The sequence below is a fragment of the Cardiocondyla obscurior genome, linkage group LG08, assembly GCF_019399895.1.
Source record: "Cardiocondyla obscurior isolate alpha-2009 linkage group LG08, Cobs3.1, whole genome shotgun sequence".
In the NCBI taxonomy this organism is placed as follows: Eukaryota; Metazoa; Arthropoda; class Insecta; order Hymenoptera; family Formicidae; genus Cardiocondyla; species Cardiocondyla obscurior.
The window spans coordinates 2,614,363-2,630,265 of NC_091871.1; the positions used below are offsets into that span (position 1 = coordinate 2,614,363).

At 34.7% G+C, this 15,903-nt stretch overlaps 3 protein-coding genes and 1 long non-coding RNA gene across 5 annotated transcripts; 2 read left to right on the forward strand and 2 right to left on the reverse strand.

The window, feature by feature from the left end:
• The first annotated feature begins 782 nt into the window (after window positions 1-782).
• Window positions 783-2,402, forward strand: LOC139105232 (uncharacterized). The gene is made up of 4 exons (XM_070661233.1): window positions 783-1,036; window positions 1,151-1,266; window positions 1,520-1,768; window positions 1,988-2,402. Exons 1-4 carry the CDS (start codon window positions 866-868, stop codon window positions 2,100-2,102), a joined length of 651 nt encoding a protein of 216 aa, XP_070517334.1. The 5' UTR covers window positions 783-865; the 3' UTR covers window positions 2,103-2,402.
• Window positions 2,403-2,489: 87 nt separating this feature from the next.
• Sas (stranded at second) lies at window positions 2,490-13,892 on the forward strand. Of its 2 annotated transcripts, none has more exons than XM_070661194.1 (13): window positions 2,490-3,721; window positions 6,140-6,661; window positions 7,031-7,321; window positions 7,556-7,742; window positions 7,889-8,103; window positions 8,232-8,587; window positions 8,741-9,008; window positions 9,654-10,985; window positions 11,469-11,670; window positions 11,798-12,296; window positions 12,457-12,817; window positions 12,994-13,212; window positions 13,303-13,892. In XM_070661194.1, the coding sequence occupies exons 1-13, from the start codon at window positions 3,616-3,618 to the stop codon at window positions 13,308-13,310; spliced, it is 4,566 nt and encodes a 1,521-aa protein (XP_070517295.1). In that variant the 5' UTR covers window positions 2,490-3,615; the 3' UTR covers window positions 13,311-13,892. The 2 variants fall into 2 exon arrangements, with proteins under 2 accessions (XP_070517295.1, XP_070517294.1); XM_070661193.1 differs by having other exon boundaries at window positions 12,994-13,187.
• On the reverse strand, window positions 6,730-7,354 carry LOC139105239 (uncharacterized). The gene is made up of 3 exons (XR_011546147.1): window positions 7,225-7,354; window positions 7,011-7,154; window positions 6,730-6,840 (listed from the first exon to the last, which is right to left on the reverse strand). It is a non-coding gene; the product is annotated as an uncharacterized lncRNA (long non-coding RNA).
• Window positions 13,893-14,186: 294 nt separating the features above from the next.
• LOC139105234 (uncharacterized) lies at window positions 14,187-15,667 on the reverse strand. The gene is made up of 2 exons (XM_070661235.1): window positions 15,326-15,667; window positions 14,187-14,984 (listed from the first exon to the last, which is right to left on the reverse strand). The coding sequence occupies exons 1-2, from the start codon at window positions 15,330-15,332 to the stop codon at window positions 14,413-14,415; spliced, it is 579 nt and encodes a 192-aa protein (XP_070517336.1). The 5' UTR covers window positions 15,333-15,667; the 3' UTR covers window positions 14,187-14,412.
• Window positions 15,668-15,903: the final 236 nt, after the last annotated feature.

A 15,903-nucleotide genomic window follows, 5' to 3' on the forward strand; every position in this document is an offset into this window, starting at 1 on the left:
GAAAAATTTACATTTATATTAATTAATGTTGATATATGTACGACGTTTAAATATGCAGCACTGCTAAACCATTATCACTTTTTCTTGTTAATTATAAAGTATTCTGCAATTAATCTTTATCGTGAATATTATCAAAACCGACGTAATAATACTTAAAAATACAACATCTGGAATGTGACCTCACAAATTTCAAAAAGATCCGTCAAATCTTCTAAATATTTGCTTACATCGTTGTGCGGTAATAAATGAATTTATCGCGTTAACACAAATGGAAGTAATTATGTCGCGCAGGTTTTTTCAGCTTTGTCGTCATCAGAGTTTAAATTTATATTTCGTATTAATGATAAATCAAGTTGCTATACAAATTAAAATTGATAGAAAATAAAAATGTAATATACATATATGCATAGCATGTATATTTTAATTTAAAATAAAATTTTCTTTAATAGTAATTTATAAAACTGTACACTTAATATAAAAATACATAAAAATATGACATAGTAACATGTTAATCTTATACTCTGAGAAAGATAGCACAGAAAGTAATCTAGTATTTCTATAATCGGAACTAATGCTATTCTGTTTCTATTATAAATAAAAAAAAAAAATAAAGATCTATCATTTAACTTTATTATATAACGAAAAAAAGACTTTATTTCAGCTTTATTAAACTTTAATAAGCTTTAATTCAATTATTATGTATGACTTGATGCATCTGATAAAGTAATTGATAAATAATCATTAATTCGTTTTTACGTACAAATGTCTTATCAGATAAAATGCACGAATATATAAAGTAGATGCAGACGAACATTCGCGTTATAATTTGCGTCAAAATTCGGCTTTTTATTTACTATTGGCAAAAATGGCATTTACGAAATTATGTGTGCTGACGCTAGTAACCATCATTTATCTACAGGAAATTTCTGGACATGGAATGATGATGGACCCCATAAACAGAAGTAGTGCGTGGAGGAAAGGCTTTCCTGTAGAACCCAACTACACTGATAATGAACACTCCTGTGGAGGAATTGGCGTATGTATAGAAAAGATTAAATTTTAAATAATAAAAATATATTTAGTAAATGATAATTTGATATAATTATGATTTAATTGATTAGAAGATAAAATATGAATATTTCTAAATCAGATTCAACATCAAAGAAATGGCGGTAAGTGCGGAGAATGTGGTGACAATTATGCTCTTCCTCGACCACGGCCAAATGAAAATGGTGGGACTTATGGATCAGGTGTCATCGTCCAAAAGTAAGTATATAAATTATATATGATGACGCCTTAATTTATTTTACACGTTTAATGTTATTCGCTCAAGATAAAATATTATAATTCAATTTTAAGAACTATCGATCCCTGCCATATGTAATAAAATTTATAAAAAGCGTCTTTTCTTGAGTTATTCTAGAGATAAAAGAAGTCCTATTAAAATTAAAAGATATACTTATATATGCTAGGTTTACTATTGAATTACGTTATATTAAAATGAGATATTGTTCTATAGGTACAAGGCAGGTTCCGCCATCGATGTGACTGTTCGCCTCACCGCCAGTCATTTGGGTCATTTTGAATTTCATCTTTGTCCACTGACTTCAAGGAAGGAATTAGAAACTGACGAGTGCTTTAATAAGTATCCCTTGCCTTTGGCTGATGGCAGCGGCTATAAATATCCCATTACTGTCAGCGGTTACAGGGATCACAATATTCGGCTGGTCCTTCCACAAGGCGTCACCTGTGAACAATGTGTCGTCAGGTCAGAATTAAAAATAAAATCTTATAATAAAAAAACTTTATTTAATTTCAATATTATCAATTGTACAAACAATTTAAACAAAGTATTAACACTTGACTCTTTTTAATTATACAAATAATATGCTCAGTATTAATAATTAAAGGTGTAAGAAAGCAAAAGTTGTAGAGTTAATGATAAAAATTAATTAAATAATATAAAAATTGATTCCTTTTTTTTTAGGTGGCATTATCGTACCGGAAATTCATGGGGCAAATGTGACGATGGAAGACAAGGCATGGGTTGTGGTCCACAGGAAACGTTCAGAAGCTGCGCTGACGTCGCGATCACAAATTAATTTCTCATGGACGAATCAGATTTATTAATTTTCTGTTATTTCAAAATTGACCTATTCAAATTTTTTTTTATCAACAAAATTGAATTTTTTTACTATTAAAGATTAAAAATATCTTTAATCTAATTAGTACTTAACAGAATGAATAAGAAAAGACAGCCGAAAGTAACGTATTTGCGAAGAAAGCGGAGACTTATTGTCTTTCGCTTTTAATTACACAAAAGCGAATTTACGAATTCTATGTATCTACATGAAATTTTTATCGTCACATTTTTTTGTTGCGTAATAAAATGTTATACGACACTTGTGCTTATACCAATTATTGTTAATTCAATAATTAATTCACTTAATAATTACTTATAATCAAATAAATCCGCTAAAAATCCATCGTGAATAATATATATACAATTTATTCCCAGAAACACTAAGGTGCGAAAATAATTAATTATTATTCACTTACTATCTACTTAAGCTATTTATTTTTTTATACCACAAATGTGAAAAATTACTGAAATCTAAAAGCGGTTTCTTTTTCTTTTCAAGGGTCCGGAAAGAGCCTTGGCAGCGATCTTAGGTGAATTCTACGCGCATACTTCAAGTATGCGTCATCTTTTCCTTTGGCTCTTCGGGGCGTTTTAAAAGAGCGCAATTATAAAATCGAGCGGCAATTATAAAACCGAGCATTCGGGTTGACTGAAGCAATCGGAACGTTTTCAAGGGACGTGACACGGCTGCTGCAATGAGACTGTAATAAGTAATATCTTCCGAAGTACGTAGAAATCTTAGTCGAGGTACGTGGACGGGTGATCACATATGGCGCCTAGAGTGCAAGTGTCTACGACCTGCAGCAAGGCTAACGTGGCTCGTACCCCGGCTACAAAGTGGAAGACGCACACGAAGAAGAGGTAGGCCAATGCAAGGCTCGGTGGCGGCGAAGGCGAATCCCGTTCACCGCCGTGTCGCCTGCGGAGCCCGCGCTGCAGACTACGAGACCACGGTCCTCCGGCTCCGGCCTCGGCACGGATCGCCAACGAAACGAGAGAGAGCGGCCCAGTCGATCGGTCACCGCGTACCCGTGCTTTCAACGGTGTCCCCGGCAGTGTTTCGAGAACTGCGAACTCTACAAATTCCTTCTCTTTCTCTCTCTTTTTCTACCTCCGTCTCGCTCTCTCCCTCGAAACCCCTTCACGTACGTACGCACATATACAAAGTGGACCGTTCTCTCTTTCCTTCTCCCTCTCTCTCTCTCTCTTTCTCTTTTTCTCTCTCTCTCCTCTCCATCCAGGATTCTGAAACGAGTTTCAGTCAGCCACGGACTGCCCGTTGTTCCCGCGTTGTTGGTTCACGCGTTGCTGGTCGCGGGCAGCACGCCAAGGAAGACGTGGACGTGGATTTTCCTTCGTTAAAGTGTCTCTCTAGGACGCTCTTCGAGACTCTTCGCCAAACGAATTAGTGAAGTGCGAGTGAACGAGCGAGCGTTTACGTGTATACGTTCTGTGCAGAAGAATGCGGTAGGATGCGTATCCAGGAAAGATGTTTCCTGCTGGGTCTCTGCCTCTTAGGCGGGGTCGCCTTTTTCTTGACAGCCGTCGATGCTGAAACGCGAATTACCACGACACCAGGTAAGCTTACCTCGAGAATAAACTCGGTTCTGATTATAAAAAGTATTTCGTATTTGGATGTTGCTGGAAAAAAAAAAAGAAAAAAAAACGGGACAACGGACGCTCAACCATTTTAATGCAAGAGAGAATTTTTTTTTTAATATTTTGAAGCAAAATATATATGAATTATTGGTAATACTTTAGAGAAATAAAGATTAAAAAAATTATCGAAAAGTTAGCGCAAAAGAATATTTGTAAACGTTATTATTATTATTTTTTATAAAAAGAATTTAGAAACTATCTTGTTCCTACAATTATTATCCGCGTAAAGTAAGAAAAGGAGATTAAAAAAAAAAAAATTACCCATTAAATCTCTAAAACTAGTAAAGTTAAAAGAGTTAAAGTGAGAAGTTTATATCTCTACATTTTAAAATGTTTTATTCCCTTTAAATAATCGTCTTGCGTAAAATAAAAACGTAAGTACTCGCTGATGAGAAAAGGATTTATTAATTTCGCTGTCCTATTCTTTTTAATTTTATAAACGAGACGCTCGCTCGACATGCGTTTTATTTCATTTGCGTAATAATACGACGCGCGTTCATTAAAGCGGTGAATGAAACGCGTAGGATCGCGTGACGCAGCCAGAGACTTGAACGACCGCGCAAAAGAGGTGTCCGGGTTTCCCAGACTCTCTTGCACTAAATTGGATTAAAGTTAAAAAAAAAAAAACTTAGTTAAAAATACACAACACACATATTATTAATTCCCGCTTGTGGCAAATCTCGAATTAAATATTAATTAAATGCAACCCTATCAGATACGTCACTCTATTTTTTTTCTTTTTTTTTTTTTTACGGAGTTTTTACCGACTTAATTACCGAGTAATAATAGAAAACGTGTATGCACTAAATTAATTAATTAAATATATGCGACAAACAAAAAAAATTTCGCCATAAGAACAATTGCTGAAGTAATTAAAAACTTTAAAGTTAGATACAGATTTGAAAATAATTTTTCTGGTACATTAGAATGATTTCGTGGAACGTCCTACGTTGTTAAAATGTCATTACAGTTACATTGTTAATTTATAAATTCGAAAATTACATATATATAAATAATAATGTTATAAAAAAAAATTTTGGAAATGTGGTAGAGCTATCATAAATGCATTTTGCTTTGAACAGATCGTCTACAAATTAATCAAACGGAGAATGACTAAAAAAAGATGGGTTAACCGTAGAAAGGAGATCACCGCCTACTTTACGGCGTCCTTATAAAGTAGAATCTGTTAGTCGAACACGTCAGGTGTATCTTCGTGATGAATACCGCATTCGTGCGGACCGGTTGAACCGTTACAATACGCCGTTTTTAGTGCGATTAAAATTACCGAATATTTTATTCGTAAATTTAATCAGACATTCTTTGCTATTGTCCTTATAATAAAGTAGCTCAAATTATCATAAAATATGCACTCGAGATTATAAAAAAAAAAAAAAAAGAGAATCTCTCAATTACAAAACTTCCTACGAGTACAATTTAATTTAGTTTTGAAATTTTCGCTATAAAAGTTTATCTCTTATAAATAATTAAATTATATATTTAGCGCACACATACAGATATAAATATTTTATACATAAAGTTTATTTAATTTCCTCCTTTCGAATTTTTATATTTGAACCACACGTGTGCACTTTCTCTGATGCAGACAGAACTAGGCACGAAAAGTCTGAAAAGAAACGGTAGCGGGTAGGAAAAGTCTTCGACTCGCCTAAGTCACGCTCGTGTTTCCATATACATATAACGCAATCGTATAACGTACACATTATATTATGCAGTAATGTAACGGGTAGATTAAGTCACGTGCTCGAGTGCAATTTTCAGTATATTTATTGTACATACCGTTGCGCCCAGTCATTAATATTATCATTTCCTTTGCGTATAACGTTAAAAAAAAAAATCTTATTTTTATGACTCAATGTTCTTGACGCAGTTATACTTTAGTATAAATGTAACACGTTTTTAATTAATCAATCAATAGTGAATTGCAAAAATAAAAATACTTGCGCAAAATTAATGTAAAAAAATATCGTAGAAATACTGATATGCATATTAATGCAAATAATTATGAAATTATTATTAGTTCTGTAATGTCAAATACATTTTCTGCATCTTATTCAGTGACAATTTAGCTTAGAAAAAAAGCATTCTTATTAACAAGTGAATGAAGATTATATTAGTCATATATATAACTTCTAGAGACAGTAAGAACCTTGAAACAATTGCAACATGCGCATACATTAAAGTGATATGTATACGATATGCATATCGTACGTAAGTTTTTTTTAACAATGCAAATATCTAAGTGATTATTAAAAGATTTCAATTGCAATTTAAATTTGGTTGAAAAGTGTCTAAGAATCGTATTTCTTTTACTCCTAGGTACTAGTGGCGAAGACGCTCTAGGTGTGCAGCCCCTTCGCACAGATTGGCGAAATGATACGACGGAATCGAAAAGCGCGTATCCGACGAAAGAGGCTGACGTCAAGGCCACGACTGAAGCTAAGAAAAAGGCTGCGATAGATTTTAAGATCAAGGGCGATCAGAAATACCAAAAACCTATCGTTAAAGATGATGACGCGAGAAGGGTTGTGGATTCCGAGACCTCGATTACGTCATCGGTTTTACCCACGACGGTGAAGCCTGTGGACGCTACCGGCGTAACGATTCCGTTTCTTCTTCATGGAGTGCCGATAATCGCTGTGACGAAAACGACGCCGTCGAGCAGCCTTGCCGTTCAAGGTACAACGAGCGGCACAGTGGGAGTTCAAGTGACGGAAGAGACAACGTCATCGCGAGGTAGAGCCTTAAACGTCACCGCATCGGAGCCAACGAACTCGCTGCACGCTAATATCACGGATCTCAGTGACATCAGCATGGACGAAGATGACAAAGAAGTCGAAGGTGAGATCTGTGGAAACATGAACAATAAGGGTCAATTTTTTTTTTTAAATCACAATTAACGACCTATCAAAAAAATTAATTCAGAGAGAATGATCAAAATGTTTTATGCAAAATGTACTTTTCAAACAAAATACCTTATAATTCCAAAAAAGATACTTTTTGCATCTCACTTTTATTACCTAAAAAAAAAAATTAAATATTAAAAATATTACATACGTGTTCTACATTTATTAATTTTATTTTAATTATGTTATACGTATAAAAGAGTTTTAGAAACAATCTCCTAAGCTGAAGAACGTCCAAGAAAATATTATATTAACTTACATTATGATTATAAATAATAACTTACATTTGATTGATTGTTCACAGGTGGAGAATACATTGCACCACATAACGAAACTGCCATAAACATTTCTTCGACGTTGCTCCCGAAAGCGTCAGTGTGTGTCCACGGAAATCGCACTTATTCACTTGGCGAAAAAGTTGTTAAAGGCTGTGAAGAAAAGTGCGTGTGTTCTGAAAATGGGGCTATGGAGTGTCAACCGTTATGCGTTTATCCTTACGTTAGAGCAGGAAGAGAGCTGAAGGATCCTTTGTGCCAAGAAAAACTAGTTGCTGAAGAACCATGCTGTGCCCTCATGCTATGCTCCGCAGATTCAGGTGTGTCTCCTAATTCATATGGTTGTTCGTTTTCTATACGAATGAACAAAATGTTAATCGCTGTACCGCTTTCGCTATACTTAACCTATATCGATATCGGCTCGGTATCTATAAATAATTGATTTTCTTATTAAAGAAGCTATTTTATTATATTTATTATATCATATTTATATTATATATATATATATATTTTTTTTTTTACTTGTTACATTTATTATATTACATTTATTGTAGCTGTGGAACCGGACGAGACGTGTGTATTAGGTAATACGACCGTGACCAGAGGACAACGCATTGAAGATGGTTGCACCAGGGTGTGCATTTGCGAGACTGGTGGCCATTTAAAGTGCCAACCCAGATGTCCACCGAATGAAACTATAGCTAAACAACACGATCGCTGCGTCGCATTAACCGATCCCAGGTATAATCTTTTTTTTTTTTCTAACTGATGATGAAATTATTAACAAAGTCGGGATTAAATCATAAGTTACAAAAATTCATAAACGAGATACTGTTAATGATAATTGTATAACTTTCATGTAATATGAATAATTAATTAATTTTTAGTGATCACTGTTGCACGGTTACAATTTGCGACGTCACTTTGGCCGATCATGAGTTTAAACTGGAGAATTCCACCGATTTAAGCGTACAATTAATGGACGTGAAGGTATTGAATTCAACGGCGATCAAGTTAAAATTGTCCGCAAAGAATCCTCAAGATGTTACTATAGAAATCTCGCAGGACAATCGTGTATGGAGACAACAGAATCCCGATAAAGGTTAGATTTATTTTGTAATAAATATTATACAATAAATTAAACTTACTTAACATCTCAATAATTAAAAAAAAATTATTAATGAAAGTGACACAAAAATTTGGAAAGGATTAATATTTATGCGTTCGCAGATGGTATAATTTCGAGTTTGGATCCCGCGCATACGTATTACGTTCGCGTGGCAGAAGAAAGTCGTACCGGACCAGCTATGCAAGTGTCTCTACCGGCGGAAGTAGTGAAGACAAATATTTCGGAGAAAACGTCCGATAAAAATACTTGCAATTATAGGGGAAAATCGTACAAAATTGGCGCAGAATGGTACGACGAATGTATCTCCTTTTGCACTTGCACAGAGGGTGGTAAAAGTGAATGCGCTACAATAGAATGTCCTACGGATTTTGGACTGGATTTGTTGGATCCCCACTGTTTAGATTGGGAGACGGTGCCGGCAAATTTTGTCCCAAAGCCACCGCAATGCTGTCCAGAGGTACAAATATTAAAGATCTCTCTTTACATTTAAATAAAAAATTATAATGCTTCGACGAGTAATATTTCTGTATAAATAGAAATTTTTAAGCCTCAAATTTTTTCCCGACATATTTATTTTGTTTTTCATATTAATTATATTGATGATTTCTAGGAAATGCGCTGCAGGAACAATGGTTCCTGTAATTATGAAGGAGTTATGTACGACAACTGGAGTGAGTTACCGTCAAATGTCACCGGTTGCGAAAGACGTTGTTATTGCGAGATGGGCAATGTATCCTGTCACGCCGCTTGCAAATTTGTCCCAGCTCTGCCACCTGCTAATTTACCATGCCCTCCGCATCAAGCAATGTTGACGCATGTACCTGCTAATCCATGTTGCACGCAGTGGACTTGCGGCCTTCCTTCGTCACATTTGCCAGGTAAATATTAATTTAAATGAAAATATAATGTGTACGTCCCAAAATCCTAATCAACCGAGTGGTTCTTAACTCTGAAGAATGCACGTAATATTTGGGATGGGGAAAATATTATGTGACGTTATATACTATGTCATAAATTTAAATTTTTCTTTCTTGGATTTTATTAGACATTAAACGTATTACAATACAACATTATACAAGATTTGAAATTTATCTTGTATATTTAGCTGTACCAAAAAATTTAATGTACACTTATGTAAATAGAAAAATTAAATATGAATTATTAATTTTAATATGAATGCGTTATTACGCAATTTTTAGATTACATTTTTTAAATGTTGCAATGTGTTAACTGCTTTAGAGAAAGAAATAAAAAGGAATAGAAAAAAAGGGCGGAAGGAAAGAAGAATTTCCCTTAGTATATTCTATTCTTGAATTTATCGATTTATTTCTTTTTTCTTGTATATATTGTGCATTGATAATGCAATAACTAAATGAAAGCAAAGCTGTAAATGCATGCTTCGTTAGTCGTGGCTGCGCTTGGAGAGTTTGAATTGGATCCCGCTGTAAATATGCATGGACGCCTTGGACAACTTGTGACCGATCACTGACAATCTCTGTGACAATGGACTTTACTTATTGCAGGAGTGAACGTGACGACCGCGTATCCCGGTCCCTTTGCCACAAACACGTTTGATCGGAAAACGGTTGACAATATCAAAAAACCGAATAACAGGTCGGAAATGCTCAAGCCCAGCCAGGAACCGGAGCACGGTACTTCTTCCTTCTCGGAAGACCCGAAAACTGATCAAACTCAAACAGACACTACTACTCACGGACCTCCCCATTATCCCATGGATCCAGGACATCCTACAGTGCCTTATAACGGACCGTACAGTCCCGATTTCCTATCTACTCATCTCAACGTAGAGGATATTTTTCATTTACCCGGTCACTCGGAGAAGCCGATGACGATCCCGAAAGAAAAATCAAAGTCAAAATCTGACTTAAAGAAGCCCGTAGAATCGCTGAAACCTCACAAAGAAATAATTGATCAGTATTTCCCTGGTCCGTTGGCGCCTGATAAATTTCCTGATAAGGGCGCTTCGATCCCTTCGCACCCAGTTAATGAAAATCAACACGTAGCTGGTTCATTGAATCCGAACAAATGGGCTTCTTTGCAAAAAGATCGTCCAATCAATCAGGTCCCATTTATTCCGTTACACCCTCAGTCGGGCACATCAAATTCTGGACTTTCTTTCACGCCTAACGGCGGAGGAAATGTTTCTCCACCTCATTATAATAATCAATATGATAATTTAGCAATTGGACTTCCTTATCAAGGTTCGATACCCCTCAAACCTGATTCGATTGATCCTAACATAGTTATCCCTACGATTTCAAAGAAAAAAATCACCGACGCGGAAAAATCAAAACCGCCCTCGGTATTGCCCGATCGGCCGAAACAAAGTCAAAAAAATTCCGATCATGAAGCTCTGCCGGAACAATTATACCACTTGATTAATTCGCAACACCCTGGCTTAATTCAGCTCAATCATACCCCTGCTCAGAGTTATCCAGGTTTATACGATCTTCACCAGCAGATTTCTAGTCAGAAACAGTCATCCAGTAATCGAGCGCAACAACCTGTTTATTTCGCGACGGCGTCCACCGCGCCAAAAAAGACGAAACCGCATATCTTTACTCAAAAAGACGAAAATGGGCAGACCACGTATCACATTCACACGCCTGACATTCCAAATACCCCACAGCAAATAGAGGAGCTGTTAGCACACATCAATCAGCACGATTCGAATCCCGGGCCCTTCCAACACTATTCCAATCAACCAGCCGTACCTTATAATGTACCGAATGGCCCACCGCCAACTCTGCCACTTCACACAGACGCTCACATACCACAATCAGGACTTACGCACTTGAACCACCCGCTCGCAGCACAAACGCCCAGTCAGTCAGGTTCGTTCCTGATCATCAGAAGAAATAATGTACAGAGTTTAGCGGTCACGTTTGATAAACGAGCCGATCTTCCTTGTTAAAAAAATGAAAATAGTCGACAGTCGTCCGTAATAATTTTTTTCTTTTTTCTTAATTTGTGAACCAAGCATTAAATACTTTTGTTAAATAATACACCACAAATTATGGATTTTGTTAATATTGTTTTATAATAATCAATAGTCGAGGAATTAAATATTACTGATTACATTTTTAATGCACAATTTAAAATCAGAAAAAATGAAGAGCAAGTATGGAATAGAGCTTGAGAGCTCTGATTAATTATTATTAATAAAATATTCGAGGAAGAAACTAAACTGTGTTGAAGCATATAATTTTACTACTCAGAGAGACTCATCGTATATTCTCGTCATATTTCTGGATTTAACAAAGATACAGATTGAGTTTTACGATCATATGTATAACATATCTTTCGCTATATTGTAGGTTTGGACCATAACGTTGTACCTCCAGGCTTTTCTCTTCCTGGAGGTATAACTGGATTCCCAGCCGCGTCACCTTCCAATGAAGTTACAATGCAAATATTAGAAGCGCTGGATGAACATACGGTTCGATTAGTATTTACCGTACCTCAAGTTTTGGTGGGACTGCATGGAAGAGTCGAGCTACGATACACTAGCGATAAAACGTACGTATATAAAAATTTAATTTTCTAAGTTTAAATAAAGTATTAAAACAAGGAGAACAAATTTTATCTTAAATTCTCAATTTTTATCTTTGATTTTTGGAACAATGGAGTTTTTTTCATTTTATAGAAATTTTGATCCAGCTACGTGGAAAGCACAAGTGTTTGCACCTCCCAGTGACTTAATTGCGACACCACAGCTGGAATTCGAACTGGGCGATCTAAAGCCAATGACCGAATATAAAGTAAAGATTACGGTAAAATTAAAAGACTTGGCTAATAGTCCCACTAGCAAAATTTATAGCGTACGCACGTTAGAGAAACATCCGGAGATAACGACTTTACCCCCGCAAATACCGATTGACGCTGAACTTCGAATAGCGGAGACGAATTCAACCTGGGTCAACGTTATGTGGAAGAAATTCACCGAGTATGAATTACAATTCATAGACGGCGTTCAATTAAGATATAAAGAATACGATAGTAAAGTTTATGCAGCTACGCCGCTGATTCATCGCGCGGTAACGAATTACGTAATTGAAAACTTGAAGCCATCAACTACGTATGAAGTCGGTATTTACTTTATACCGTTCCCAGGACAATTAACAGAGTTAATAAGTGAAAAAACGGTAAGATTTGACGATTATTATTTTATAAAGTTATCTAACGTTAACGATTCTTAACGTAATTAATAGCAAAAATATTTCGAAAGTGATAAAAAGAAAAAAAAATATATATGTTCATAATTAAAAAATTTATTATTTAATTAATATTTTTAATAAATTCCAGATTCAAGTTGCCACGTTTACGGAACCAGATCCTTATTCTTTCGATGTGAAAGTTGAAATCAAAACTATAAAATCAACGGACGTTGAAGTGTCTTGGAGTGGCGTGCCTTATCCTGAAGACAAATACGTAAACATTTATCGTGCAATTTACCAGAGTGACACAGGCAAAGAAGACACTAGTACTTTCAAAATCGCCAAGAGAGATTCTCATGCCAAGACTGTGATCGGTGATCTAAAACCGGGTACTAGATACCGGTTATGGCTTGAAATATATTTGACAAATGGTAGAATAAAAAAAAGCAATGTGCAAGACTTCATCACTAAGCCAGGTGTCCTTTTACCGGCTACTGTATCTCAGCAAGGTAAAAAAAAATGTAACTTTTGTATGTTCTTCTTTTATTATTAAAAGAATATGCTCTGAAAACTTTTGAGCACTTCTATCAGTTTGTATAAAAATTCTTTTCTTTCTAAAAGTAATTTTTTTGCATTTTTTAATTTTTTTATTTTTACCACAAGATTAACTATAGATTTTTTTCAGCTGGAAAATTTGCTTCGCTTCCCCTACACGAAGGAGATTATTATGGTCCACTAGTAATAGTGGCCATTGTGGCCTCCTTAGCAATATTATCAACCTTAATTTTACTAATGATGCTGATGAAAAGACGGACAAGTAGTAAGGCTGACATATCACCTCGAAAAACGACATCAGCATACGACAATCCTTCCTATAAGGTAGAATTACAACAAGAAACTATGGGTAATTCATTGTTTTTGTTTTCCTAATATAAGATAAATGCATTGCTGCGAGATTACAAATAAGTTGGCATGAAATTGTTGCTATTTTTAGACTTGTGAGGATGCAGTTACGATACAAAACGGAAGAAACAAAACCACAGCAGATCATGAAATGGCTACCATTAATTCGAATAATAAAGAAACTGCCTAAAGTTTCATATAATTTATTAAATTTGTATTTATTTATTAAAGATGGTAAAATGCGTCTACTAAATCCGTCCATATATACGACCATCTCGAGATTAAAGTGAATAGGATAGTCGAGGTGTAACTTGTTCACATTTGTACAGTTTACATTTATATTGTTACATTTATAAAATAACGTATTTTTAAAAGTTAAGATTTTATGTAAAGAACTATGAACAAAATATTCATTAATTTTTAAGTAAAGTAATTTAACGAACAAATTACTTTATTTTCTATTAAAATAAAATTCTAATTAAAAATTAAAATTAACCATTAATATATTTAAGTATTAAATAAGAAAAAAAAAATTGTGATTTCGAAAAATCTGCGCATTATCTTATTTAAAATTCATGGTATCATCGTGTGTATGTGTTGTGTTGGCATATTAGTCATAGTCTCTTACGTTAGTGTAGATAGCGAAAGAATTATACATAATAAATAAAGCTTTTAAAATTACTAGGCATTACAAAGTGCGTGCTTCGCCTCGCTTCGCTTCACTTTCCTGTTATTTCACGAACATTCTCAGAGTCTTAGCACCGAGAAAAAACGGCAGAAAAAACAAATTAGATCAGATAAGACGATTTTTTAAAGATAAGATAACAAAAAAGTTGAGAAAATTGGTTTTATTAAAATATATATGTATAAACGTAATTATATTTTTATTTATTTGCATAAAATAATCTTGTAATTTAGAAAAAGATAAACTCATATTAATATTATTCTTACATTTTTGGTTAAAAATTATTAAGATTATTAATATTTATAAAATAACTTTATTTTTATTATTTGTTCGTTTCTTAATACAATGTAATTTCCACACACCATTACTTGAGAAAATGTATTTTTAAAAATAACGCAATATACTACACAACTATATTATAAATCTATACTAGGTAAAAAAAGATTACTGGAGACATGCAAATAAAAAAATGGAATACAAAGGAAAGAAATCTTTTCAAGTAATCATTGTGTGAATTTAAAAGTACTTTTTCAAAGTTTCTTCCATACTTAATGGTTCAGTAGTTGGAGCAAATCTTTCAACCACTTTGCCTTCTTTATTTACAATAAATTTCGTAAAATTCCATTTAATAGCGTCAATAAGGGTGCCTCCTTGCTGTGTTTTAAGCCATTTCCACAACGGATGGGCATTCTCTCCATTTACATTAATTTTCTCAAACATGTCGAAAGTGACATTGTACTGTTTCACAAACTTTACTATTTCCTCAGATGTGCCAGGTTCTTGGCCACCAAATTGATTAGAAGGAAATGCAAGAATTCGCAGGCCTTCCTTATCGCTATATTTATTATACAACTGCTGGAGCTGCTTATAATTAGTATCGGTTAAGCCACAGTTGCTAGCAACGTTAACCATGATGAGAGTGTGGCCCTTATATTTATCCAATGGGACATTGTTGCCCAAAATATCATTTGCATGGAAGTCATAAATTGAGGTGGCTGACTGCCAGTCGGTGTCTTGATTAAACTTTGGTGTAGGATTTTGTCCCAAAATTTCCGAGATGGCCAGCAGTACGAAAATTAATTCAGATCCTACAAATAATACAAGAAATTATTCTTCTATAGGTGCATTATAATGCTTAATTTTTTACATCTAATTATTATTAAAACAAGTAACAATAAAAAAAAATAAAACTTAATACGAAAACAAATGCAAAAAATTAAATTAAAAATTAGAGTTATTTTTAATGTATAATTTCTTGCGCACGCAAAGAGATAAATAAAAGCCGGTCGCTATTTCCAGTCAAATGGAAAATAAAGAGAAAAAAATTAAATTCAAAATTGACTTGAATGGCACGTTTTCTAAAACTGGTACGGTCAAAAGTAATCTTTCAAGTGCTGTAGATGTTCTTTTTGTACACGTATATACTTACGCAGCATCCTGCCGAAAATAAGAATTCGGAGATTTGTGACTGAAAACGGAGTCAGACTTTGTACTTTCGCGACGAAGTAGCGTTGTGGAAAGTGACACGTATCTCAGCTCCACGTCACGTTTGGATGACTACTGCGGCGCACTACGTAACTTTATTGGTTTTATAAAATCGTCCCAGCGTTAGAAGACGAAAACATGTATAGCTTACGAACTCTTTGTTAATATTTTTACTTCTCAGGACCTTGAAAACACACTGACCCCTATCCTTGAATACGCATCTCGGCCAATCGCAGGTAGTCTCGGCGCGTCACGCTCGCATATAGGCTGTTTTATAAATCCATCCTCTCAGAAGGATACAAGAAAAAGTAAAAAAGCGATCTAGAAATCTCGGACTTGGAAGACACCCTGTATTCGCTAACCGGCGATCATCTCGCCACCTTGAATTCAACATCCATTCGAGCGGAACTAATTATCAAATATGGCACCAATTTAAATCAATTTAATTTAAATCGCTGACCTACACGGTTAATAAACTGCAAACGCATGTGACGACACATCCACCTTCGTTATTATCGCGAT